This window comes from Microcaecilia unicolor, chromosome 4, assembly GCF_901765095.1.
Source record: "Microcaecilia unicolor chromosome 4, aMicUni1.1, whole genome shotgun sequence".
Classification (NCBI taxonomy): domain Eukaryota; kingdom Metazoa; phylum Chordata; class Amphibia; order Gymnophiona; family Siphonopidae; genus Microcaecilia; species Microcaecilia unicolor.
The window spans coordinates 120,416,947-120,443,446 of NC_044034.1; the positions used below are offsets into that span (position 1 = coordinate 120,416,947).

The 26,500-nt window shown below is 43.6% G+C and overlaps 1 protein-coding gene across 1 annotated transcript in view; it reads left to right on the forward strand.

Moving 5' to 3' along the window:
* The window catches only part of MYCBP2 (MYC binding protein 2), a 937,772-nt gene that overhangs the window by 391,534 nt on the left and 519,738 nt on the right, over nucleotides 1–26,500 (forward strand). The window contains 4 exon segments of the mRNA XM_030200587.1: nucleotides 7,331–7,605; nucleotides 8,488–8,709; nucleotides 8,908–9,099; nucleotides 22,983–23,189. Coding sequence (XP_030056447.1) covers nucleotides 7,331–7,605; nucleotides 8,488–8,709; nucleotides 8,908–9,099; nucleotides 22,983–23,189 — 896 coding nt within the window.

Here is a 26,500-nt window from a genome sequence, read left to right on the forward strand (position 1 = left end):
TCGTGCTGTACAGACGGTAGAGCCGGCTCGAGCATGGCGAGCGGCGATCTTTCGCGCTCTGAGCTGGCAGCTGACGCCATTTTGGATTTTCCACATGGCGCGGCCTCCGTTGCGACGGAGAGCCCTGAATCCGGGGGAGGGGGGTCCTCTGAGTGAGGCTAATAATAGATCTGATAGCCCTGGGCAGGTCCGGCCGGTCAGGGAGCGGTTTTCTCCCCTGATTTTGTTTTAATGCTGCATAGGGCATGCTTAAAAGAGCTCTTCCACAGGGATCTTCGGACCCTCTGCCTGCCTCTCCCCCCCCCCCCCCCCCCCCCCCCCCCCGGTGGATCCTGGCCTTTTGGAGTTGGCTTTGCCTGTTTCTTATCCTCCTGATAAACGCAGAAGGGCTAATTCCCCTTCTGAGTGTGGCGCACCCCCCTACCCCCCCCCCCCCCCCCCCCCCCCCCCCCATGGTCGGGCTATGAGGATTCTGAGGGGTCTGGCAGAACTTCTTGGGCTGAGGAGCCAGAGTCAGGTGCAGAATTGCCACAGGATCTTGATGATCCGTCTGCGGTAAGGATTTTCCACCACGAGGAGCTGCCAGCGCTTATTTCAGATGCCTTACAAGCCCTCTCGATTGAAGATTCAGGGAGTGGCACAGCCTCCTCTGTTAATCCAAGGATGGCTAGTACCAGAAAGCCTGCTCGAGCCTTTCCTTTGCATGACTCCATCCAAGAGCTTATTTCGGCTCAATGGGCTGACCCGAGGGACCTTTGAAGGTTGCCAGGGCTATGGGACAATTATACCCTCTGAGTGAGGAACATTTGGCTCGCTTTGCAATGCCTAAAATGGATGCCCTGGTCACGGCTGTGACAAAGAGAACTACCCTCCCTGTTGAAGGAGGTGTTGCCCTGAAGGATATTCAAGACCGCAGGCTTGATTCAGCTCTGAAGCGGTCCTTTGATTTGGCAGGTCTCACTGTTCGGGCGTCTGCATGCAGTTGTAATGCTGCTAGAGCCTGCCTGGCTTGGTTACAGCAGGCAGTGGAACAGCCCGGTGATGGAGCGGAGACCTTATCTGAAGTGGCTCCGCGGATGGAGTCAGCCTTGTCCTTTTTGGCTGACGCCCTTTATGATATGGTCAGAGCTTCAGCTAAACAAATGGCTGTAGCAGTGGCGGCTCGCCGCACTCTTTGGCTACGAAATTGGGCGGCGGACATGGCCTCTAAGCAAAGGTTGGTGAAGTTGCCCTTTCAAGGCCTTCTCCTGTTTGGTGAGGAGCTGAAAAACATTGTTACAGGCCTGGGGGATTCCAAACCTCAGCACTTGCCCGAAGATAGGCCGAAGCCTTCCTCTAAGGGTCAGGCGGTCCACTCCTCTTACAGACCTCGCTTCCGTGAAGCTAGAAGGTACCGCCCGGGGCGTGCTGTTGGGTTCACTTCTCGTGCCCGCTTTCAGCAGAGAAACTCCTTTCGCTGGGACAAACGTTCCGCAGCTGCTGGTTCTAGGCCTGGAGTGCAGGGGCGACCCTCTCAATGATGGTGCGCTGGCCCCCTCCTCGTTTCCTGTCATCGGAGGAAGACTTTCCCTCTCTTTCGAGGAGTGGGCCAAAATCTCCGCAGATCAGTGGGTCTTGGACCTGATCAGAGACGGATACCGAATAGATTTCGATGCCCCGGTGAGAGACTTGTTTGTGGAGTCCCGGTGCGGTTCTGCCACCAAACGGGCGGCAGTGGAGGAGACTTTGCACAGTCTGTGCCAGATAAGGGCTGTGACCCCGGTGCCTCCCGCCGAGCAAGGTCTAGGCCGCTACTCCATTTACTTTGTGGTGTCACGAAAAGGCGGGTCTTTTCGCCCGATCCTAGACTTAAAAAGAGCTAAACAAGTCCTTAAGAGTGCGGCATTTTCACATGGAAACCCTGCGCTCCGTCATTGCGGCGGTACAGCCAGGAGAGTTTCTCACGTCTCTGGACCTGAAAGAAGCTTACTTGCACGTACCAATTTGGCCCCCGCACCAGAAGTTTCTGCGGTTTGTGGTGTTGGGAAAACATTTCCAATTTCGGGCCTTGCCTTTTGGCCTCGCCACAGCTTCCCGAACCTTCTCCAAGGTAATGGTGGTAGTAGCTGCCTTTCTCAGGCGAGAGTGCATCCGGGTTCACCCGTACCTAGATGACTGGCTCATCAGAGCAGACTCAGAAAAAGAGAGTCATCTAGCTACAGCCAGAGTGGTTTCAGTCCTTCAATCTCTGGGCTGGGTCGTCAATATGGCCAAAAGTTACCTGACCCCCTTGCAACCTCTAGAATATTTGGGGGCCAGGTTCGACACAGCCTCGGGCTATGTATTTCTTCCCGAGCAAAGGCGGTGCAAGCTTCAGAATCAGGTCCGTCTGCTCCTGAGGATGCCCCGCCCGTGAGCTTGGGACATTGTCCAGCTGTTGGGATCGATGACGGCCACCTTGGAAGTGGTGCCATGGGCGAGAGCACACCTGAGACCTCTACAGTATTCTCTACTTCAACGATGGTCTCCAGTATCTCAGGATTATCAGTGCAGACTTTCTTGCCTCCCTGCGGCCCGCCTCAGCATGGAGTGGTGGCTCTCGGACAGCATGTTGCGTTGGGGAATGCCGCTGGCGCTCCCCGACTGGTGCTTAGTGGTGACAGATGCCAGCCTGACGGGCTGGGGCGCTCATTGCCAGGTGAAGCATGCCCAGGGTCTGTGGACGCCCGACGAGTCGGAGTGGTCTATCAACCGCCTGGAGTTGAAAGCGGTGCTTTTGGCTCTTCTGGCCTTTCAAGTAACCCTGGAAGGATTGGCTGTCCGAGTGATGTCGGACAACACGACAGCAGTGGCCTACATAAATCGACAAGGCGGCACTCGGTGCAGAGCTCTAGCCGCGCAGGCTGAACAAATTTGCCACTGGGCCGAGCTGCATCTACAGTCCCTGTCAGCAGCTAACATTGCAGGTCAGAGCAACGGTGCAATCCGACTATCTAAGCAGGCATCAGATCGATCCAGCGGAGTGGGAACTAGCAGACGATGTATTCCTGCAGATATGTGCCAAATGGGGCAAGCCAGTGATGGATCTTATGGCGACCAGTTCCAATGCCAAAGTCCCGTGCTTCTTCAGCAGACGGAGGGATCCTCGCTCTGCCGGGTTGGATGCCTTGGCTCAACCCTGGCCCCTGGGCTTGCTGTATGTCTTCCCTCCGTGGCCCTTGATAGGGTGAGTGCTCCTTGCGGATTCGGCTGCATCCAGGAGAAGTGGTGCTCATCGCCCCGGATTGGCCCAGGAGGCCTTGGTATGCGGACCTCCGACGGATGCTGTTGGAGGCTCCCTTTCCATTACCTCTGGTTCCCCACCTGTTGTCACAGTGTCCGGTGGCCATGGAGGACGCCTGCCGCTTTGGTCTTATGGCATGGCGATTGAGAGGGCGCAATTGAGAGACAAAGGCTACTCAAATAAGGTAATTTCCACTCTCCTGCAGGCCCGTAAGCGCTCCACTTCCGTGGCTTATGCCAGGATTTGGCGCCAGTTTGAAGTCTGGTGTGTTTCAAGAGCGCTTTCTCCGTTGCGGGCTCCTGTCTCGTCGATTCTGGACTTTTTGCAGGATGGTGTACACAAAGGCTTGGCCTATAATTCCCTGCTGGTGCAAGTGGCAGCATTGGCCTCCCTTCGTGGCAAGGTTGAAGGCATGTCCTTAGCTGCTCATCCAGATGTGGCACGGTTTCTTAGAGGGGTGCTTCGGCTCCGTCCTCCCGTGCGGGCACCTTGTCCAGCTTGGAACCTGGGGTTAGTATTGAAGGCCCTTCAGGGGGCTCCCTTTGAACCGCTTCGGCGTGCTTCAGAGAAAGATTAGACACTGAAGGCCGTCTTTTTAGTGGCCATTACCTCGGCGAGACGGGTGTCAGAGCTCCAGGCGCTGTCCTGTAGAGACCCTTTTCTGCAATTCTCAGAGTCAGGGGTTACGGTTCAGACCGTGCCTTCCTTCATGCCTAAGGTGGTTTCAGCGTTTCACCTAAACCAGCCTGTTTTTCTTTCCTCCTTTGTTGAGGAGGAGTTTCCAGATTCATTTGGGCAGTTGCACCTTTTGGATGTGCGCAGGACTCTGTTGCAGTATCTGCGAATTACAAATGCTTTCAGGACCTCTGATCATCTTTTTGTGCTGTTTGCAGGTCCTTGCAGAGGGTCTTCAGCGTCTAAAGCCACTATTGCCCGTTGGCTCAAAGAAGCTATCTTTTCAGCATATCTGCTGTCTGGCCGGGCGCCGCCTGAAGCCTTTAAGGCACATTCCACAAGAGCGATTTCCTCTTCCTGGGCGGAAACTGGAGCACTATCTCTTCAGGAGATTTGCAGTGCTGCAATATGGGCTTCTAAGCTCTCTTTCGTCCGACATTACAGGCTGGATGTGGCTGCCAGGAGGGATGCGCGTTTTGGAGCACAGGTGCTAGCGCGTGGTGTGGCTTGTTCCCACCCTATTTAGGGATTGCTTTGTTACATTCCATACGTAATGGCTTCATCTGCTTGATGACAAGGAAGGGAAAATTAGGTTTTTACCATGATAATTTTCTTTCCTTTAGTCATAGCAGATGAAGCCATGAGCCCTCCCTGTATGATTGTCTGTATTGCAGTGATTCTGATTTTAGGTGCTGTTCTTGTTTCCTGAAGTTATATTCCTTCCTTGGGGAGTCGGAAAACAGTCTTCAGGATTCTTGTTACAGTTATAGGAGGATGAGTTCATTCCCTCCAGTTCATGTTTTGGGAGGATGAGTTTATTCCCTCCAAGAGGATGCAAGTATTCCCTCCGTTTATACAAAGTGGAGGACGAGTTTATTCCCTCCAAGAGGATGAGTTCATTCCCTCCTTTTGTGAGTTCATGCCCTTGTTAAGGGGCCATCGTTCACTATGAGGAAAGTTCATGTTATTCCCATTGCGGTTTACCATACTGCTTTGGAAGCTTCAAATACTGAAGAGGCAGTGGAGCTAGCTGGCCATGGGGCACTGTGAAAAGTTGAGTGCTCTCTATCTCCCCCTGCTGGTTGATGGACACAACCCACACGTAATGGCTTCATCTGCTTTGACTAAAGGAAAGAAAATTATCATGGTAAGAACCTAATTTTCCCATGCAACCAGCTTTTCCTACCTGAGCGCACAACTATGGAACGCATTGCCAAAAGCATTAAAAACTACGCTTGACCACCTAAATTTTCTGAAAGCACTAAAGACAGACCTGTTCAGAAAAGCATACCCCACTGACCCAATATAAAAATACCGGTCACTTGCGACACAATACAGCAGCCAATGACCGTAATGGACATTACCTGACTCTTCTTCCCCCTCTCCCTCTCTAAGTTCCCCCCAACTGTTTCCTACCTTACATATACCTCATTATACCTCAATATCACTTTGTATTCATCCATACTATGTATTTGTTCATATCGTAATCGGCTAACGCCGTTAACGGTTATATGTAAGCCGCATTGAGCCTGCAAAAGGTGGGAAAATGTGGGATACAAATGTAACTAATAATAATAATAAGTTGATGGCAGTTTTAGGACTAAGAATAGCCTAAAATGCTGTGACCCCCATGCATGTCTAGGCTGGATCCCACATTGCCCCCTTTCCTCCACCTCAGGGTCCAATATTGCTCTCTCTCTCTCTCTCAGCTTTCCCTCCTGCCTTTCCAAACCCACCCCCCTTTCCCGCAGCCCACAGCTTCACAGATTTGACAAAGTGAGAACAGACTTAAAGCCAGAAGGAAACTGCTATATCAACAGATTTCAGTATGTGAGGGTTATATATTTATTTCTCACTGATAAGTCTCACACTCTAAATTTTGGCAAGTTCGCTTAAAGCAAAATGCATTTTCACAAATTGCTGACTCAGGACACACACTCTTCTGTTTTTCTTTGCTTATTTCCACACCTCAGCTAAGCTTCCTTTTTTAACATGCTGCTTGAGCCATCAGCCAATCAAATTGCTTTTAGCTGTCTCCAGGTGATTGTCATATGCCTTTCAGGATAGGCATGCCCTCCTCTCGTTGTACATGCTCAGTGCAAACTTTCAACTAGCCAGAACATTTACAGATTTTAAATAATCATTACTATCTTTGTCACTCCCCAGTTTCACTTGCACACCCCCTGCAAACCTCTTCTCTTTAATTTGAACATTCTGTAAGCTTACCCTGAATTAAGAGGTCTTCCCACACCAGTGACACATATAGCACTGGTTGTACTCAAGCAACTTCAGCACAGTACCCTTTACAGTACTTCCATGAAGCTTGCAATTGCAAGAGTGTTATAGAACTGGTGATCATGACCCATAGATAAACTGACACTAGGTTTATTGGTGGGATTTTGAAGTCAAAATTTCTCAACATATACACAGGTATATACGGGATGTATTAAAAAATGGCAGTAGCGCTATTTAAGGCTGTTATAAAATGTCATAATCTAAACTCTCTCTCTCTGGAACATGTGTTTCTGCATTAGTTATGAATAAAAAAGAGACAATAAGAGCAGGGAGGGTTGGGGTTCCTATTATAATGCGCAGAGACTGGGAATTCATGATTTTTCCTGGCTATTTCATATTGCATAGCAACAAACCCATAGTGTTAATGGAGTATGTTATTCTCAAAAAGTACAGATGCATACTTATTTTCTGCATCTTGCTGGTAAATTTGAATTGGAGGTTTTCTTTATTTATTTTCTACTTAGAAAAAGATGGGTTTGGCTAGATGTAGATAAACATAAGTTTAAAAAAAATGTAACATGAGAACATTTATAATGGGCAAACTGGTACCTGTGGTATGTTCTATTCCCTCCTCCTTATGATTACTGGTGCGCATAGTTTGAACTGATACTAGCAACAGATTGACAAAAAGACCAGCGCTGAGTATGAGGGATAACAGAAATAAGAAAATTAAATGGAAAGGGGATGGGATTTGATATGCCACCTTTCTGTGGATATTATTTATAGGTGCTTATTTTATATCTGGGGCGGCGGAGGATTAAGTAGAAAGTAGATATAAATATTTATCAAACTGGTCCTCTTCTGCCACTTCCTGGTTGTGTGGTGAGAGGTTCTCAGAGTCAAAAGGAAATGTGAAAACATAGGTTTTGAGTCATACAGGGTGTTAAGTGAAATGTGTGGAGTGAAAAGAAGCTAATACTGGGAAACCCTTAAAAAAAAAAAACTGAGATCAATTGTGTAATGTATAGAGGTGATCAATAAATCATAAGTATATCACCAACTGGGCACAGGTTGCATTTAAAGAAGACCCCCCCCCCAAAAAAAAAAAGACCCCCAAAGATGCCTTATTATGATTATTTATTTATTGCTATGTTGTAGCTGCCACTAAAGCCGTTGTGGAGGAAACCAGCAAATTAGCTGAATGTATTGGAAAAACTAGGACCCTGCTAAGGAAAATTTTATCCGAAGGAGTTGATCATTTTATGGTGAAGCTGGACAACGATCCCCAGGGATATCTGAGTCAACCTCTAACTCTTCTTGAAGCTGTTCTCCAAGAGTGCCACAACACTTTCACCGCTTGCTTTCATTCCTTCTACCCAACACCGGCTTTGCAATGGGCTTGCCTTTGTGATCTACTCAATTGTTTGGATCAGGTATAGTAAATATTACTAATACAGAGTGATAGGTTTTCTGAAACTTTGTAAGTGCCTTTTTACAGCAAAATGGCAGCAGAAAAGGAGTGCAGATCCCCATGTAGTCTATTCAGTTCTTATGCAGTATTGTAGAGCTTGCTTTATCTTTCAAGTTATAATCACATTTAAAAGGAATTGGGGATATTATCCTTGAAAGCAGATTTTAGCTCTCCTGATTCTATTCTTAAACGTAGAGGTTCTATTTAAAAAAAAAATCCTGGTTTCGATCTTAGTGCTGTTTGGCAATTTATATGAATCCAGCTGACAGCAAAAAAATTTCAGTCAGGCACTGAGCCTAAATCTTTGGAGTAAATTGCACTAGGAGGATGTTTAGGAATTAGAAGTTCTTTCCAGTGTATATGTAAAGATGCTAGGATTGTAGCGCATGGCACTGCCACAAATGTAACTTGAACTTTAAAAGAGGTGCCTCCAGTTTTTTTTTTTGTTTTTTTGTTATATTTGTACCCCGCACTTTCCCACTCATGGCAGACTCAATGCGGCTTACATGGGGCAATGGAGGGTTAAGTGACTTGCCCAGAGTCACAAGGAGCTGCCTGTGCCTGAAGTGGGAATCAAACTCAGTTCCTCAGTTCCCCAGGACCAAAGTCCACCACCCTAACCACTAGGCCACTCCTCCAGCTTTCATTTTGGTGAAATGATTCACAATCAAGGTAGCTTCAGGTCTCAGAAATCAAGTATTTTATGTATACAGTCATACAAACGCGGAAAGCACAGATCACTGTGTTGGTTATCTTCAGTTGGATTCCTAGTCTGATAATTTGGTAAGTCTATCTTTTACCGCTTGTGGGGAACATATGGTGTGCTATTTTTTTTTTTCTATAGGACATTCAAGAAGCAAATTTCAAGACCTCAAGTAGCCGACTTCTGGCAGCAGTTATGTCAGCCCTGTGCCACACCTCTGTAAAACTAACCTCAATTTTTCCCATTGCATACGACGGTGAGGTGCTCCTACGCTCCATGGTCAAACAAGTCAGCACCGAAAATGATTCAGCTTTGGCTCACCGCTTCCCTCTGCTGGTAGCACACATGGAAAAGCTCAGTCAGGTCAGAGTACATTTATTAGCTTTGTTCTTAGTTGTGCCTAGACTGACAAATGTTAATTCATAGTTAGAAGTTCAGTTACTTCTAGTTAGGGCTTCTATATTTAGGTGTTTATACCAGTGTAGTAATGTCAAAAGAGCTGCTATGTTTAGGGTGCTATTTTTTGGTTATATTTTGATTTCTTTCTTTCTGTGTTGGCAGAATGAGGAGAGTGTTTCTGGAATGACCAGCTTCCGTGAGGTACTGGAGAAGATGCTGGTCATTGTGGTGCTGCCAGTTAGGAACAGTCTCAGACGAGAAAATGAGCTCTTCTCCTCACACCTGGTGTCTAATACCTGCGGCCTGCTTGCTAGTATTGTTAGTGAACTTACAGCATCTGCCATGGGATCAGAGGTAGCATTTTGTCAATATTCCTGGAATATATTAGATAAATGCTAGATCATAGTGTATTTATTCCTTTGGATTCAATTTTTGTTCTTCATTGGAAAGTTTAAACCTGGTTTGGGCACCTGATAGAAGAACCATACGTAGTCAAAATAAATATAAAAGAAGTTAGAAGGTTGACATAATGTATTTGATTCATTTAGCTTGTTAATTGCTGATGACTGGTTCCAATGTGTTAGTCCTACCAATCTTGTTGATGCCTGCAAGCTGTTTACTTTTGCACTCCTGTGCAGATTTTTACAGAGGAAAAAGAGCTTAAAAATGAATCTGGAGCTTTTATGTTTTCGGGATAAATTTTTGTTTTCTTTTAAGGGGAAATGATTATACTAAGTGTTATACATGTGTTATACATGTGGAATACAGGGTTTTTATTTCTCTGAGAAGAGGCAAGTTAGCAGACCTCATATGTGGATGATGTGATTTGACAAAGCTAATTTCAGAGTGGTGTAAACAAAGCTTCAGGCCAGTGTTGTTGTGGAGGGCTACCTCAGTAGTTCTTTTTCTGCAGAGCCTAGAGGTCTTGTTTTTCATTCATCCACATTCGGGTAAAATTTTGTTTTTCTTTGGGTTGCCCCCTTTTTCAGCTCAGTTTTCTCCACTGGAAAACTCTACTTAAACTGTGGAACTTGATGACAAACTCTTGGTTATTTGCATGGCCATGGCCATTGAGAGGTATCAGATGACCCATTTTTCTGCATGATTTGTTTGAAGTTGCTGCAGTTATTTTTCATCTGAAGGTCCATAGCCTGTGAATTGTAATATTATTTTCATGCAGTGTATTTCTCTTGTTTGGCCAACAGGTGGTGGTGGTTCTGTGTTTTAAAGCTGTTCAGAGAAAGCTGTTTTCTTTTCAGTTTAACCCTGTGGAAAGGCAACCTGCAGTGCCATTGGCCAGATACTTTCAAAGTTGGGGTACTGTGGGCTCTGATTGGCCCTGGAGTTCAAATCTAGCCAGGTGGTACTGGATTTTCCCCAGTCACACAGGGTAAACATCTCTGCCCTGAGGCCCTGTTCAAGAACTGTGAGCAGTTATTTTCCTGAAACTCTCCAGGTGCTACCCAGGTAGAGATAAACTGTTTAGTTTTAATATTGATCCTTATTCAGTTACCTGTTATTGCTCGTTGTTTTTCCACCTGTTTTATATTGTCCACTGTTCTATTTTTGTGATAATAAACCCATTAGTTTGTTAGCTCTGATGTTTTGGACTGACTTAAGAATCCTGGTGGTTTGTGTTTTGGAACTGTGAGTGCTTTCTAGGAACTGTGGGACCCCTGGAAGTGTGGCCCCAGAGTCCTAGAAATCACTAGGGAATAATTTGAGAGTAGGAGACTCGCCCAGTGCATTGTAGAGCACATGCCCAGGTGCAGGTGGGCCTGAGCAGTGCTGGAGATAGACCCTCCAGGTGGCTGCAGAGTTAACTCCAGGTGGGTGCTAGGCATTTCGTGACACATGGGTAATAACCATTCTTGATGATGGTTATCTTCTTTTGCAGCTTTTTTACACAATAGCTCATCCAAGAGCATACGTGACTATTACTGTAAGAAGTTCTGTCCTTTTTTTTGCTACAAATGCCATAAAACCAGCTTCTGTAAAAAAAAAAAAAAAAAGGGGGGGGGGGGGTCTTCTCACATTATTTCCTCATTGACAGAAGTCAGGATACCTTCAACCTATTCTGGATCTGAGATCTCAAGTTTCTCTTAAGAGAAAAATTCAAGATGAACACACTGACTGCTTTTCTTCCTTTCTTGAAGGAGTTTGTCTTTGCTCACTAGATATGGATTAGTTACATACTAATAACTCCCTCAACAGAGTAAACTCTGTGTTTCCTCAGCGACCCTCCAGACTGGTCAAGATGCTTGGGTTATGCACGCCTACCAGCAGAGGGAGATTGAGAACACTAATCAGTTGGACCGCTAGATGACCGAGGAGTAAAAGGGGCGATCAGGGAAGACAAAGCCGTAGCGGAGAGATTAAATGCTTTGCTTCGGTCTTCACTGAGGAAGATTTGGGTGGGATACCGGTGCCGGAAATGGTATTCGAAGCTGACGAGTCGGAGAAACTTAATGAATTCTCTGGTGGATGTAATGGGGCAGTTCTACAAACTGAAGAGTAGCAAATCTCCTGGACCGGATGATATTCATCCCAGAGTACTGATAGAACTGAAAAATGAGCTTGCGGAGCTATTGTTAGAAATATGTAATTTATCCTTAAAATTGAGTGTGGTACCGGAAGATTGGAGGGTGGCCAATGTAATGCAGATTTTTAAAAAAGGTTCCAGAGGAGATCCGGGAAATTATAGACAGGTGAGTCTGACGTCGGTGCCAGGCAAAATGGTAGAGACTATTATTAAGAACAAAATTACAGAGCATATTCAAAAGCATGGATTAATGAGACAAAGTCAACATGGATTTAGTGAAGGGAAATCTTGCCTCACCAATCTACTACATTTCTTTGAAGGGGTGAACAAACATGTTGATAAAGGTGAGCCGGTTGATATTGTGTATCTGGATTTTCAGAAGGCGTTTGACAAAGTACCCCATGAAAGACTCCAGAGGAAATTGGAGAGTCATGGGATAGGAGGTACCGTCCTATTGTGGATTAAAAACTGGTTAAAAGATAGAAAACAGAGAGTAGGGTTAAATGGTCAGTATTCTCAATGGAGAAGGGTAGTTAGTGGGGTTCCCCAGGGCTCTATGCTGGGACCGCTGCTTTTTAACATATTTATAAATGACCTAGAGATGGGAGTGAGGTAATTAAATTTGCTGATGACACAAAGTTATTCAAAGTCATTAAATCACAGGAGGAGGCGGTCACGTGACGTTATGGTGGAGAGAGGACGTGAGTAAGCTTCTCTCCGCTGCCTGCCTGCTCTCTACAAGCATCTGCAATAGAATCGGACCTCGGATCGCAGTACTCCCCGATAGCGCCAGAACCAGACAGAGAAAAACACCTCCCCGGAGATTAAAAAGAGCTGAAATATGGCTGCAAAATCTACTCATTAAGAGAAACTTTGGGGGGAAAGGGCCTGAATACAAGATGGCAGCTTCACCCCAGGAGCCGGGCCCATCGGTGTCGTCTGCATGGATCGGGGAAATTACAGCGGAGATGACGGTGGTGATAGAGGAGCTTCTGGAGCGGCGGCTTGCTCCACTTGGTGAGAAATTGGATAATAAATTAGAGCAATTAAGCTCAAAGTTGGAAGAACTGACGAGAGAATGTGTGGCATACGAGAGCAGAACCAGTGAGGTGGAGGAAAAAGTAACCGCCATGGAAGATCGACAAACAGCCCTGATGGACAAAGTTAAGACACTGGAAACAAAAATTGTGGACCTGGAGAATCACTCCAGGCACAATAATATTCGCCTAGTGGGATTACCTGAGGCTCTGGGGGGGGGGGGGGGGGGGGGGGGGGGCGATTGCTGGAGAGAGTGCTGGAACAATGGCTTACACGGACAATAGATTTTCCCGCTGAACTGGGCCGCTTCGTATAGAACGAGCCCACAGGCTGGGAGTACGCCAGACGGAGGGGGAATAGGCCAAGAGTTGTGATCTGTAGAATCTTGAACTTTTTTTTTTTTGTTACATTTATACCCCACACTTTCCCACTCATGGCAGGCTCAATGCGGCTTACATGGGGCAATGGAGGGTTAAGTGACTTGCCCAGAGTCACAAGGAGCTGCCTGTGCCTGAAGTGGGAATCGAACTCAGTTCCTTAGGACCAAAGTCCACCACCCTAACCACTAGGCCACTCCTCCACTCCTTCACACATAAACAACATATTCTGCAGGTGGCGCGCTCTGATAAGCCTCTAAAATTTGAAGAAAAGAAGATACTCTGTTTTCAAGATTATTCGGCGGCGATAGGAGCGCGGCACCGTGCCTTTTCATCTGTATGTTCTCAGCTGTTTGCAATGAATATCAGATTTGCATTACAATACCCTGCCAATTTGAAAGTTGCTCATAAGGGGATTACAAAATTGTTTGAATCCGAGAAAGAAGCACGAGGTTATGTGGATCATCTGGCGAACTCAGATCGGATGGAGACTGAAAATGGTGGTCAGACCTGAACAGGGGGCTGTGAAATCAGAGAACATGAGTTGACAGAAGGAAAGAGAATCTGCGTTTGCAATTTAGTTGGGAAGTTGCGAGGATTATAACGAATTGTGTTTTGTTACGGCTGACACAGTTGAGAATCATTAGTGTTATGGAGCGAGATATCAGTCTTTCAGGCGGGAGATCAAAGAAACAAGCGACCTAATAGATAAATTGAAGGGACTGGCGACACAAAGAGCGCGGCAACAAAGAGCCTCTGTAAGTTTAATTGGAAAGCAATATGGGACACAAGGAATATAATGGACCTTTAAGAGGACTATGCAAGGAAGGAGAGCAGAGAGACAGATCTGTGAAGCGTAGTAAGAAGTTGTCGTCGTGAATATCTGGGGTAATGGGTTAAGCAGATATTAGACATAAGTTTGCAGTGTTGAGTGTTATAGTTATAAGGGGCTTAGGACATGAAGGGAAAGGTGTTTTCTAATGTTTATTTTTGTTAATCATACATATGAACATAATAGGTTGAGAAGGATCAGGAAGGAGTGAATGATGAGATAACTGTGGAGATATGAATGTGTGCGGTGGGGGGACTGGACGTGAGGGAGTTACTTACAGGTCAGGGGTAGAGTAGTGTGGGGGGGGGGGGGTAAGCGTTATATAAGTGACCTACCAAACGGGAGGAGGGTTTGGAGTTTGGAAGGGGGAGGAGTAGGGGTAGAGGGGGGAAGGAAAGGGGGGAGGGACAGACGATCACAACTGAGGGACTTGCCAGAACATACTCGGGTTACAAGACACACAGGGCAAATGCATTGTATACAGGGACATCTGCAATATGGTGAGAGTGTTAATATAACAGGCCTGCTGAAGCTGGGACGGCAGCCTGGGAAAAGTGGGAATCTAAAACGTTACCAAGAGGCTGTAAAGGAGGGATAGAATGGGAGACTTAATTGTATACTCATGGAATGTGGGGGGCATTGGATCGCCTATTAAGCGAAAGAAAATACTGGGTGTGCTGAAAAAGAAAAATGCATCAATAGCCATGCTGCAGGAAACTCATTTAACCTCCCAGGAACATAAAAAGCTTAAGTCATGGTGGGTGGGAACAATAATAGAGGCTCCAGCGGTGGGGAAAAAGGCGGGGGTGATAATATTGTTCCATAAAGCTCTACAAGTGCAACAGAAATATATTTATAGAGATCCTGAGGGCAGATATATTATAGCGAAAGTGATGATTGATGGAATCCCAATGGTGTTAGTAAATGTATATGCCCCCAACATATACAGCAAGAAATATATCAAGATGATAATAACAAAGATACAAACACGGAAAACGCAAGAACCATATGTAAAATCAGTAATAGGAGGGGATTTTAACATAGTGGCGGATGCTCAACTGGATAGAACATCTAACGTAAGCAGAGGGAAAGGAGAGTCTATGAAAGGGATTTCATTAATATGTGAAACGCTGGATGTCATAGATGTGTGGCGGATGTGAAATCCAGATGTGAGAGATTACACTCATTATTCAAGGGCCCACCAGACTCAATCTAGAATTGATTATATATTGATAAATGAGGCAGGCCTTGCTGAGGTACAAGAGGCGGGCATAGATCCTACGATAATATCAGATCATGCCCCAATCTTTATAATATATCGCAGGTCAGGTATACAGGGACGGCAGCGGAAATGGGTTTTCCCAATAGACATTTATTACGATGAAGAATTTCGGGATTACATTAGGGACAAGTAGAAAGCATATAAGACACATAATGAGAGCCACCAATCAGAGCCTATATTATATTGGGAGGCTGCAAAGGCAGTACTTCGGGGAGAAATAATCGCATATAGCAGCCAAAAGAAAAAAAAGAAGAGAAAAAGAAATAATTAGACTGGGCAAACAATTAATCCGATTGCGGCGAAGTTATGGAAACAAAGCTCAGAGCTCAATTAGAGAGCAATTGCTGGCTACACAGACTGCTCTTAACACTTTAATACATCAAAGAACTCTAAAGTCAGCGGTTTACTATAGATATCAGTTATATAAGTTCGGAAATAAACAGGGAAAATTCCTTGCAGAGTTAATTAAAAAGAAAACTGGGACACAGAGGGTACTGACACTAAAACAGACCTCGGGGCAGTACACACAGATGAACAAATTAGACAAATTTTTCTCAATTATTATAAAACACTGTATCAAGCAGAAATAGGGGACCAGTTAGATCCTGACACGTATTTGAGTAATATAGATCTACCCTGACTCACGGAGACCCAGAAGGGGATACTCAATCAGCTCATCGATATTGATGAACTCACTCATGCCATCCATAGAAGCGCACTGCATAAAGCCACGGGTCCTGATGGATATCGGGCCGAGTTTTATAAATTAATGGAGGCCGACATAGCTCAACCAATTCTGCAATCATTACAGCGGGCAGTGGAATTGGAGAGGTTACCTGAAACTTTGAGGATGGCAGATATAATGGTGTTCCCTAAGCCAGGAAAGGATCTAGTTAGCCTGGAATCATATAGACCAATATCTTTAATTAACTTTGAAGCTAAACTATTGGCGGGGATTTATGCTAACAGGCTAGCAAGGATACTGCCAGATCTAATTGCAACTCCCCAGGGAGTATTTATAAAGGGAAGACAGTCAAAAACATTAGAAAGATATTGGCATCAATAGAACGGGTGCGACAGAAACGAAGAAGATTCGCTGCTCATTAGCTTTGATGCCGAAAAGGCTTTTGATAGAGTCGATTGGGAATTTTTGTTTAAGACTATGGGGGCATATGGGTTTGATGGGGCCTTCACGCAAGCAATAGCTACACTGTACAAAGAACCGTTTGCAAGACTGTATGTTAATGGGGATTACACCACTACGTTTGAGATTTGCCGAGGAACGAGGCAGGGATGCCCACTTTCCCCCTTACTCTTTGCCCTGGTATTGGACCCGCTAATTAGGACCGTATTGGAAGATCCAGAGATCACGGGAATATGCATGGGGAGGCATGAATTAAAAATCTCGGCCTTCGCCAATGACCTATTAGTGCATTTAACGAAACCGCATGTGGCGCTGCCGGTGCTGCTAGAAAGGTTTAAAGAATATGGATCTTTCTCGGGATTTAAATATGCAGAAGTCGGAGAGCATGCCTATACATGAACAGATAGCAGAACAGTGGGAGGGGGGAATTCCCACTACGAAGGACATTAAGTGAATTTAAATATTTGGGAGTAATACTAACAGCGGACCCCAAAAAACTCTATAGGAGGAATATAGATGATCTACTGAGACACACGAGACAGGTGTTAACTCAGTGACAGCATTTACCGCTGACATTGAGTGGAAGAATCAGTATGTACAGTATGGTATTATTCCCCAAGTGGCTTTATGTGCTCAGACAGCTACCATTATATGTGCAAAATAAGAATTTACGCCAGTTGAGACGCTCTCTCATTTTTGCTGGGGGGGGGGGGGGAGAAACCCTAAAATAAAATTAGAGAAACTATTTGGAAAGTTGGGAAGGGGAGGATTAGGGATGCCTAACTTAAGAAACTATAATAGGGCATGCTTGTTGCGCCATATGGCAGATTGGGTTCTAGGTACTACAGAATACACACCATGGGAGTTAGAAAAGACTTTGTTTCAACCATACCATCCATATTATCTTCTACATACTAATACTCAAAGGATACCCCCTAAGTGGAGAAAGCATATTTTATTGACACCGGTGCGGCGAGTCTGGTATTACATAATTCACAGCCTGGGAAAGGACCCAAAATGTACAGATATGATTCCACTTATGGGCAATGCCGAATTTGAATCAGGGTTAACATCAGCTAGATATTATAAATGGGCCCAGAAAGGGGTGGTGGTAGTGGCGGATTTATTACAGCCTACCGGGATGATTAGTTCCCAGGAGGAATTAGGACGGATAGTGGGGGATGTGGATTGGCTCTCATACCTACAGGTTAAAACATACATTACAAGACTGATCAGACGCGGATGCTCGAGAGAGAAATGTACACATTATTAGAAGCCTTTTTGATACCCCCAGGAACCCAAAGGATAACGGTGTCGGGGCTACATAATGCCATCATCAGTCTAATGCCTCCCAAGAGTTATGATGGGGTAGTGCAAAAGTGGACGATAGAGATAGGAAGGACAATAAGAGACAGTGAAATATTAGAATATATGAAAGAGCTCAATGATAATGTGCAAAGCGCAAGACACAGAGAAACTCAATACCGAATACTCACGAGAGCATATTTTACACCTAAGCAGGCTTATTATGCGGGATGCATACCAGAGAGTAAATGTCCCAAATGTGCACATATAGACCCTTCTTTGATCCATATGTTATGGGAGTGTATAAGGATACAGCGATTCTGAGCCGGTATAAAGAGGTATTGTGAGCGGTTGTTAAACAAACGCATTGCCCTGACACCTCAGATAAGTCTGTTAGGCTACAGAGGGAGCAGGCAAACAATACAATGCTCAGAACGTCAGTTCCTATATAAAGCCTGCCTCATTGGAAAAATGTGTATAATGCGGTACTGGATACAGACTGTCGCACCCACATATTGGCATTGGCGAAATAGTTTGCACGTCTATGCCACATGGGAGGCCAGAGACGCCGCAGGAACTTTAAAACGGAAAAAGGAATATTGGTCAACTTGGGAACCTTACATTCAATCACTTAGTACACGGGCTCGAAGTTTACTGTTGAATACTTTGCAGATGTATAATCAATTATAATGGAGGAGGAGGTAGGAGAATCAGGGGAGGAAGGGAGTAAGGTGAAGGGATGTTCTAGGATGGAATGGTAACCCGGGGGGGGGGGGGTGGGGGGGGAGATTCTGGACGGGTAGGGGAAGGAAGGGGAGGTTTGGGGGGACGGGGGAAGGGAAGGGGGGAATTGGGGGGGGGGGTATAAAATGGATGATGATGCAGATAGAGTTGAAATATGTTAGCAAGTTCAAATGTTAAAGTTAATCGTTGATATTATGAATATGTGATGTGGCATTAATCTTCAATAAAAATTATTAAACCTTAAATCACAGGAGGATTGTGAAAAATTACAAGAGGACCTTACGAGACTGGGAGATTGGGTGTCTAAATGGCAGATGACCTTTAATGTGAGCAAGTGCAAAATGATGCATGTGGGAAAGAGGAACCCGAATTATAGCTATGTCATGCAAGGTTCCACGTTAGGAGTCACGGACCAAGAAAGGGATCGGTGTCATCATTGATGATACGTTGAAACCTTCTGCTCAGTGTGCTGCTGCGGCTAAGAAAGCAAATAGAATGTTAGGTATTATTAGGAAAGGAATGGAAAACAAAAATGAGGATGTTATAATGCCTTTGTATCGCTCCATGGTGCGACCGCACCTCGAATATTGTGTTCAATTCTGGTTGCCGCATCTCAAAAAAGGTATAGTGGAATTAGAAAAGGTGCAGAGAAGGGCGACGAAGATGAAAAGGGGATAGGACGACTTCCCTATGAGGAAAGGCTAAAGCGGCTAGGGCTCTTCAGCTTGGAGAAAAGGCGGCTGAGGGGAGATATGATAGAAGTCTATAAAATAATGAGTGGAGTTGAACGGGTAGATGTGAAGCGTCTGTTCACACTTTCCAAAAATGCTAGGACTAGGGGGCATGCTTCCTGCTGGTTTTCATTTAGGAAAAGCTGTTTCTGTAACTGGACTGACCCTTCAGTCATTAGGGTTTCTGATGAATTTTTAGAAATCCAGTTGGTCTCCAACAACAACATTGTGCTTCATAGGGGCCTTACTAAATCTAAATTGGGCAAAGGCTTTTTTTTTTTACCAGTAAAAAGAATGGTGGCCGACCTAGCCTGCATCTGAGTGCAGTTTGCAAGAACTGTCACTGCACAAACGTGCATAAAGATGTTGAGAATCATAGCTTCCATGTGGAACCTTCTGTATATTTTAGAAATAAGGAAACATCAGTGAGAACAAATATTCTAGTATTGTGAACCTCTGGACCTATCTTTCAGTCCAGCTAATGTCTTCTGTGACTTGGTGGACTGACAACTTATTGTGAGTTGTGAGGTCTCACTCTTCCTTCCACCTCCAACATTAATTCATTCGCATCACAGACTCTTCCAATATAGGGTGGGGAGCCAATTTTGACTCCAGAACTGATTCAGATTATAAAAGTTACTATAAATCAGTTTATTTATTTATATCTCACTTTATCCCAAAGTGAGTCACAATGTAAACATAAGCCCAAATCTGGAACTATGATCACTTTTCAGTACTCCTCAGGTTTTTGCTTGTCATCAATGTCATCTGCAAGGCAGAATAGATCTGGTGCAGACAATTCAGTAGCCCACATCTAATACATCAAGATATGGGGTCACAGGTATCCCTCTTTCAAGAGAGTGAAAGGATTCGGAGTCTATATTGATGCGAGCCGCTAGGCATCCACCTATACAGTGAGCTCTCAAGGATCTGTCCTGGGACCTCTGTTTTTCTTCATCTATACTTCTTCCCTTGGTACTCTGATCTCATCCCATGGTTTTCAGTATCATTTTTACGCTGATGACTCCCAGATCTACCTCTCCACACCAGAAATCTCAGCAGAAATCCAGGCCAAAGTATCAGCCTGCCTGTCTTACATTGCTGCCTGGATGTCTCAGCACCATCTGAAACAAAACATGACCAAGACTGAGCTTCTTATCTTTCCCCCTAAACCAACCTCCTCCCTCATTCTCTATTTCTGTGGATAACACACTCATCCTTCCTGTCTCATCAGCTCGTAACCTTGGGGTCATCTTCGACTCCTCCCTCTCCTTCTCTGCACATATTTAGCAGACTGCTAAAACCTGTTGTTTCTTTCTCTATAATATCACCAAAATTCGCCCTTTCCTTTCTGAGCACACTACCAGAACCCTCATCCACACTCTTACCGCCTCTCGCTTAGACTATTGCAACTTGCTTCTCACAGGTCTCCCACTTAGCCATCTCTCTCCTCTTCAGTCTGTTCAGAAATTCTGCTGCACGACTAATATTCCGCCAGTGTCATTATGCTCATATTAGCCCTTTCCTCAAGTCCTTTCACTGGCTTCCTATCCATTTCCGCATACAGTTCAAACTCCTTTTGTTGACCTATAAGTGCATTCACTCTGCAGCTCCTCAGTACCTATCCACTCTCATCTCTCCCTACATTCCTCCCCAGGAACTCTGTTCACTGGGTAAATCTCTCTTATCTGCACCCTTCTCCTCCACCGCTAACTCCAGACTCCGTTCCTTTTATCTTGCTGCACCATATGCCTGGAATAGACTTCCTGAGCCAATAGGTCAAGCTCCATGTCTGGCCGTCTTCAAATCTAAGCTAAAAGCCCACCAGGTTTCCCTGACCATGTAGAGAAGAACTGGTTTCTGGCTGAGGCTTCTGTCCTTATCAGGGGAAAACTGGTTTCTGGCTAAAGCCTCTCTCTTTATCAGATGGGAAGGAATGTGAGGAATCTGACTTTTACTTAGCTCGGAATTCAGTTCAGGTTTTAGCAAAAAGTATGTAGTCTTCTAATATTAGCTAAAATAATGTCATACATAGGGATACAATGCTATGCCTAGGTAGCTGCCTGGGCACCTTCTAAACTTACTGGGCTAATAAAGTTACAAACTAGGAAATATGTGTATATCTATATATGCAGGTCAAAAACAGGTAATTTGGTATTACTTAGGCGATTGTCTAACTTCCACATAGTTTGATTTTTTGCGGTTCCCATCATATATCTATACAGATTCTTCTCCAGGCCACAAAACCAGTTAGCAGAAAAATGCACAGTAGAGTTTTTGCAGCAGATTTGCTAAGTAGTTTGCACTCTTTTCCAGATCTGAGAACTTATCAAGTAGATTAGTTTGCATTACTTTTGAACAAAAATTCTACTTTTTCACTCCAGTGGGCCCTGTGCAAACATGTTGGCATGATGCCCTTCAAATGAAGTGGTTCTACATTTCTACTTTCTTCCACCCATAGCCTAAAGATCCATGATTTTCATAGCACCATATTAGCTAATACAAGTATGATTTACTCTGCTTTTATATCTGTCCATTTCGTCAGCCTATCCAGTATTAATTGGGGATCTCTATGACACATTAAGACATTACAATAAACCCACAGCCCTATTATCCAATTAATATATAGTCAACCAAGTAATTCAAATAATTTGTAATTGGTGAGTATAGAAGTGCTTATATGGTTTGAAACTACCATGGATCAGATGATCTTATATGGCACCATCTCAGCTTTTTATAATCATTGCACTTCTAAAAAATGCTATACAGTCAAAAACTTGTAATTTATATCTCATGTAGAAATAATTAAAGGATACCCTGGTATGTGACCCACAGTCAAGGACTGTTACCTACAATAACTGTAGCGAGTTGGGACAAAATGTTCTTTATCTGACTGAGTGCATGTGAAGAGAGTGCAGTAGTTTTTTTGAGTGGGGATGGGAACCTGCTCCTGAGGAAGCTCTTGTATGAGTGTAAAGGGTGGCTCCGTTGAACCTCTGAAAAGATAAGTTCCTGATTTTGTCATTACTCCATACTGTTTGACACATATTTGAAAAATTTCTTAAGAGTAAAAAAATGTTTTCAATAAATTGATAGTGGCAGGGAGGAGGTTTTTTTGATCGATGATTGGAAAACTGTAGGGTGTGTTGAGCCACTGGTTGTCAGGGCTCATACTGCTACAGGAAGAATACATTTGCATGGGTTACACACAGATACATTTTGTGACAATTATTTATAAAGATAATCTATAAATGGCATACCATGGTACTTTCAGAATTGAATTGAAAACTGGAACAATGGGTATTTCTGTAATTTTGAATGACATATGGGGATTTTTTTTTTTTTAATTGCAGCAGGCTTTTTCATGAGTGAGGTTTCCCTTCCTCTCTTCCTTATATATTTAAATATAATGGTGGACATTTCTTTAACTTATATAAAGCAGTCGTAATTTTTTTTTTTGACTAATCATTTATTTGCAGAGACTGGCACATTAATAGTGAATATAATATTTATGAAAGAGTGAATCCCTGTGGGTTCCCTGAAACAACATCAGGCAAAACATGGTGTATGTTAAGACACTGAAGGTAGAGTCTACTAGTATTTTACACTGAAAAGTTGAAGCATGGGACTTTTCAATATGTTATAAGATCAGTGCAATTATGAGCCCTGAATCTGACAGTTGACTTCATCCAGGAGTTATTTATTTAATACTTTTAATGCTGCAGTTATGACCAGTTTTATTGTTAGAATATACTTTAGACTACTTTTGAGGTGGATTTAGGAGCTGGGAAAGGAAAGAGGAAGCTGGAACAGTTTCCATTGGCTTTTTTTCATGGTAACTTACAGCCAGAGACTGGTAGCTCATTTATAGAATAATCAAACAGTTGGGGCATGAGTTCTTGAGGACTGGTCATCTTCATTAGACATAACCTGAAAACTCATACTTCAGTAAATTGGTTGGTCTGTAAGCTGCCACACACTTATAGTTTTTGCTGCCCCAAACTAACATGGCTAACCTACAATTGTCAGACTAGTAGCTTAGCTTGTCAGATGGTGCTGTATGTGCTTTTAAACACATTGAAATACATTGTCAGAGCCCAAATCATACAATACTATAAACATACCAAAAACATGGGGGCTGATCAGATTTCTACTACAAAAGTTTTGAACAATTGTAATATCAACTTAGATTAATGTAGAAGTATATAGTTACATTGGATGTTTGAAAACTATTTTTTACAGGTTGATGGACTTAATTCCCTGCATTCCGTCAAGTCCAGCCCTAACCGTTTCACAAAAACTAGCCAGGGGAGAAGCTGGAACACAGGGAATGGATCTCCTGATGCAATCTGCTTCTCTGTGGACAAGCCGGGTGTGGTAGTGGTTGGTTTTTGTGTGTACGGTGGAGGGGGAATCCATGAATATGAATTGGAGGTCTTAGTTGATGATGTAAGTATTGCACTATCGAGTTCCAATAGAATTTCTCCTGCAGTGTTGTAGTCTTGACTATATACAATTGTAGCATCTCTGTGAAAAGAAAATGTGACTATTGAATCAAAAGTAACATGTTTTTCAGGGAAAAATACTGAGACCTTTCACATCAGTGTACATAGAAAATGTTTTGTTTGGAAAATGTGTCCTTGGTAGCTGGAGGTTGTATTTATGGTGTCTATTTTCATCAAGCTTGAGTCATATTAATATATTTTGGTCTTTGGAGGGCTAATATAAATATTTGTAATGAGACGATATTCAGCCAGAGAGTGGATATTCATTTGTCTGGAACAAGATATCCTAACAGTATAGGAGGAAATTCCACTTTAGTAGCCCTTGATGTGCCCACAAATATTTATACTCCAAAATACATATTTGATTTAAAATTTTTTCCACTAGACATACTATTTGCTTTATATTGCCTGGTGTCCTCATTTTTTCATAGAGAATAAGGCAGTAGGAATAGTTTTGAACATTAATTTGGTGGTCTGATTATAGAAGACAAACAACACACATATACTTCATGGCCTTAGTTTGATGTGATATCACAGGCTGACCATGCCCATTAAACCTTTTCTGTCAAGTTCCTTTGCTGTGCAGTGATTGAATATTGAAGAGCATTCATCTAGGGTCATTATGTACCCATTCTAGTCTCTATTTATTTATTTATTGCATTTGTATCCCACATTTTCCCACCTATTTGAAGTCTCAATGTGGCTTAAATTCTTAAATTCTAACATTTGAAAGAAGTGTTATATGTCATTGTTCACTAAGGGGCCCTTTTACTAAGCAGTGGTAAGCCCACCGCTGGCTTAACACACGGCAGTCCAGAACTGCTGCCGTCCCAACGTGGGCACCAGTGGTAGTTCACTCCCAGCGCGCAGCATTTCTGGTGCTAGGGAAAATAGGCCCCTATTTTTTTACTACAGCAGTTAGTCGGAAGTAAAGTTAGTCCTAAGTAAGAGTGCTGCCTGGTTATCGCAGGAGCCCTTACCGCCACCTCACTAAGGTGCTTCCCCCCGAATGGCTATGTGGAAAGTGCGCTCTTACTGCATGGCCATTATTTTTTCAGCCTTTTTACCTGTTGTGGTTAAAAGGGCCTCAGCACGTGGCAAAAAGGGCTGCTAGCGCAGGGCCCCTTTTACATACAGTTTAGTAAAAGGGGCCCTAAAATAGCTTCAGGTCTTTTTATATAAATGTGAAATTCCTCAACTCTTCATCTTAAAACAGGGTTAATGAGTTTTTCGTCTTGGAATGAAATTTGAAATAATGGCTGATCCAAAAACAAATTTCATATAGAGGATTTAATTAGTTTTCTTGCAATAAAAAGCAAAGTGAAAAAGTGCTTTAAGTTCAGCATATATTCTGCACTGGAAGGAACTTCTAGTGTGCTTTTTCCCCCCTCACAACAACCTTTATTAAATGTAGGAGTAGAACTAGTTGTAGCTATGCTTTTCAGATCCAATAGCAATAAAGACCTTCTTCCACTTTTTTGTAGTTTAGGATTTGGACAATTTTATTCACCAAAATCCAAAATAACTTTCTACTAGAAATTTTATAACTCTACATAATGGGCCCAACTCTGTAAATGGTGCCTAAATTTGTGCGCCAATAAAAATATGCGCTAAGCACTATTCTGTAAACGGTGTTCCCAGTTGCGCAGTTTATAGAGTAATGCATAGTGCCAAAATCTGTGCCCAAGGATTTACACCAAATGAAACTCAGTGTAAATCTTCACGTTTAGATTACGTGTGGATCTTCCTAATTCTATAACACCATGTGCAAATTCCAGGAATGCCCCTAGCCTGCCTATGGCCACGTTCCGATTTTGGATCCATGCCTAACTGAATAATGACTAAAATATGTGTATATAAATTTTAATTGTCAATAATAGCGCCCAATTATTGGAGCTAATTGGCTCATTCAATTGAATTATGCATGCAATTTTGAGTGCCATATATAGAATTAGGGTGCATCTATATGCCTGTTTTGGATACATAGCAGAAGACACAAAGGGGCTATATTCGGAAAATAAAAGGAATAATAAGAAATTTAAAATGTTGAAATGACAAAGAGGCATATTTTCAAAGCACTTTGGGAGGCTAAGTTCCATAGGTTTCTATGGAACTTTGGGAGGCTAAGTGCTTTGAAAATGAGCCTCAAAGGCTTTTGGAGACACTACTGTGAGATCCAGTGAGACATAGAGGTGCTGCCGTTCTTGGTAAACGTTTTAAGGCTTTCCTGTCAAATTTTTAGTTCCTCTCTGTATTAATTTCTTATAAGATTATGCAAACTGCTTTGACCTATTATAGATTTGGCTGTATATAAAAAAACAAACGATAAAACCCTTCTATAGTAATTGCATATATTTGCTTTATGGGAGGGCAATAGTGAAAGTGACTGTGGGGCTTTTCAGTCTTGTGAATAAAACATTATACACAATTTTTGTGAGTGGGTAAAGCTGCATCCGCAGAACATGGCTGGGGGGGGGGGGGGGGGATGTAAACCTATAATAACTGCCGTGTAGGTGTGTTTGAAAGCAGCAGTGGAAATTTTAATGTTAAGTTATTTATACAGAAATAGGATATGAAAGGTAGAATCCGAGTAATGGATTTAATATTTGTTTTGTAAGAATATGAAGAAAATAGTCTGACATGGCTTTCAGTGGAAGTGGTAGAGATGAATCTCCGAGGACAAACAGGATGATGTTTTTTCACATGTAGGAGACATCATCCATGGAGTCCCGGTATGGACGCTGCCTAGTATTCTACAATTATTTTGAGAAGCCTTTGGCAGGCCCAACTAGCGTGGAATCTGACCGTGTGCCCAGTGGACTGAGGCAGGTGCAAACTCACACTTCTCATAAAGAGTACTTTGCTGAGTCTGACAATGGACTGCTCTTAGGGATCTGAGTTAGAACCAGAGGAGCCCTTGGAGGAGGAATCCTTTGGCCTACCTTCAAGCCTTTCTCCACCACAAGAAAGGTGAAAGTTTCCCTCAGAGGATCCCTCTTTTGATAAATTTCTGAGGGAGATGACTGACACCATCCCATTTAAGTTGGAAGTCATGGATGAGCCCAGGTTCAAGATGTTGAATGTCCTTGATTATGACTCCCCTACTGAGGAGGCTGTGACAGTGCCTGTACACAGCATCCTTAAGACTGCACAAACGAGGAATTAGAAGACTGCTTTCACTGTGCAGCCTGAACCAAAGAAGATGGACTCTACATATAGAGTCCAGAAAGCTCCTGAATTCAAGAAGCAACAGCT